Genomic DNA, 1,199 nt, shown 5'->3' with positions numbered 1-1,199 from the left:
GACATGCGATATTAAAATAAATAACCAGCTTGTTGAGCTCTTGCGAATGGCTTCATTGATCATATGGGATGAATCTCCCATGACTCATAGACACGCTTTTGAGGCTCTTGATAAGACACTAAGAGATCTCATAATTAATAACATGTTGTTTGGCGGAAAGGTTTTCCTCCTTGGTGGTGATTTTAGATAGATCTTGCCCGTTGTACATAGAGGAGGAAGGGCAGACATTGTTGATGCATCTTTGTGCCGCTCATACATTTAATGTTCTACAAAAATTTTGTGTCTAATAGAGAACATGCGAGTGGTCAATTGTTGCAATAATGTTAGAGAAAGAGAATTTGTGCAGTGGACACTCGATCTTGGCAAAGGCAATGTTTGTGATGGGGAGCTACATGATAATGTGGCTTTGCCAGTCTGCATGATGCTACCACAAAATAGTTTGGAAGCACTTATTGATTGCATATATGGAGACCTTGAAACACTCTCTTGCCATGCAACCTTTTTCAGGGACAAGGCAATTTTGGCACCCCGCAACAAGGATGTGGATGCTATAAACAATTTGGTATTGCATTTTGATGGTACTTATAAGGAATATGTCAGTGCAGACTTAGTGTGTGAATCTAATTGTGATAGCATTTTATTCACAACTGAGTTTGTAGATAGTTTAGATCTTGGAAGAGGTTTTCCACCGCATGCTTTGCATTTGAAACAAAATTCTTTAGTTATGTTGCCTTGCAATTTGAATCCAAGAAGTGATCTTTGTAATGGGACACGCTTGATTTGTAAGAAATTCCATAGCAAAGTGATTGAAGCAGAAATCATTACAGGGTCACATGCAGGAAATGTAGTGTTCATCCAAGGGATTGATTTTCTCGTGGGAGCTAGAGAAGGCCTTCCTTTTGAGTTGAAACATCGACAATTTTCCATAAGATGTTCTTTTAGGATGATGATCAACCGTCTCTTTTCGTCGTGAAAGATCAGCACCACAAACTCGCACAAATCACCGATCCGATTCAAGAGCACCCCAATTGTTTTTTCTTTGGATATTACATTTTGAGGCCTTATATAGTGATATGATAGGGGATCTCTATAATTGTGTTATATTGGTCCCTATGCATTTTTGTTTTGGGGTCTCTCCCTCCAGTGATTGGTCAATGTGTCTTACATCGCGGACTATGGGTGGTTCATTATCATGGTAG

At 39.3% G+C, this 1,199-nt stretch overlaps 1 protein-coding gene across 1 annotated transcript; it reads left to right on the top strand.

Moving 5' to 3' along the window:
• The first annotated feature begins 295 nt into the window (after window positions 1-295).
• On the top strand, window positions 296-973 carry LOC147452533 (uncharacterized). Its single transcript, XM_086519268.1, has one exon. The coding sequence runs from the start codon at window positions 296-298 to the stop codon at window positions 971-973; it is 678 nt and encodes a 225-aa protein (XP_086375394.1).
• The last annotated feature ends 226 nt before the right edge of the window (window positions 974-1,199 follow it).

The sequence above is a fragment of the Adiantum capillus-veneris genome, chromosome 8 (genome assembly GCF_014529385.1).
Source record: "Adiantum capillus-veneris isolate H3 chromosome 8, ASM1452938v2, whole genome shotgun sequence".
In the NCBI taxonomy this organism is placed as follows: Eukaryota; Viridiplantae; Streptophyta; class Polypodiopsida; order Polypodiales; family Pteridaceae; genus Adiantum; species Adiantum capillus-veneris.
This window is presented reverse-complemented; position numbering and strand designations above follow the sequence as displayed.

Excerpts from the sequence above, each read along its gene's own strand:
- LOC147452533 (XM_086519268.1), top strand. The coding sequence starts at position 296 with ATGCGAGTGGTCAATTGTTGCAATAATGTTAGAGAAAGAGAATTTGTG.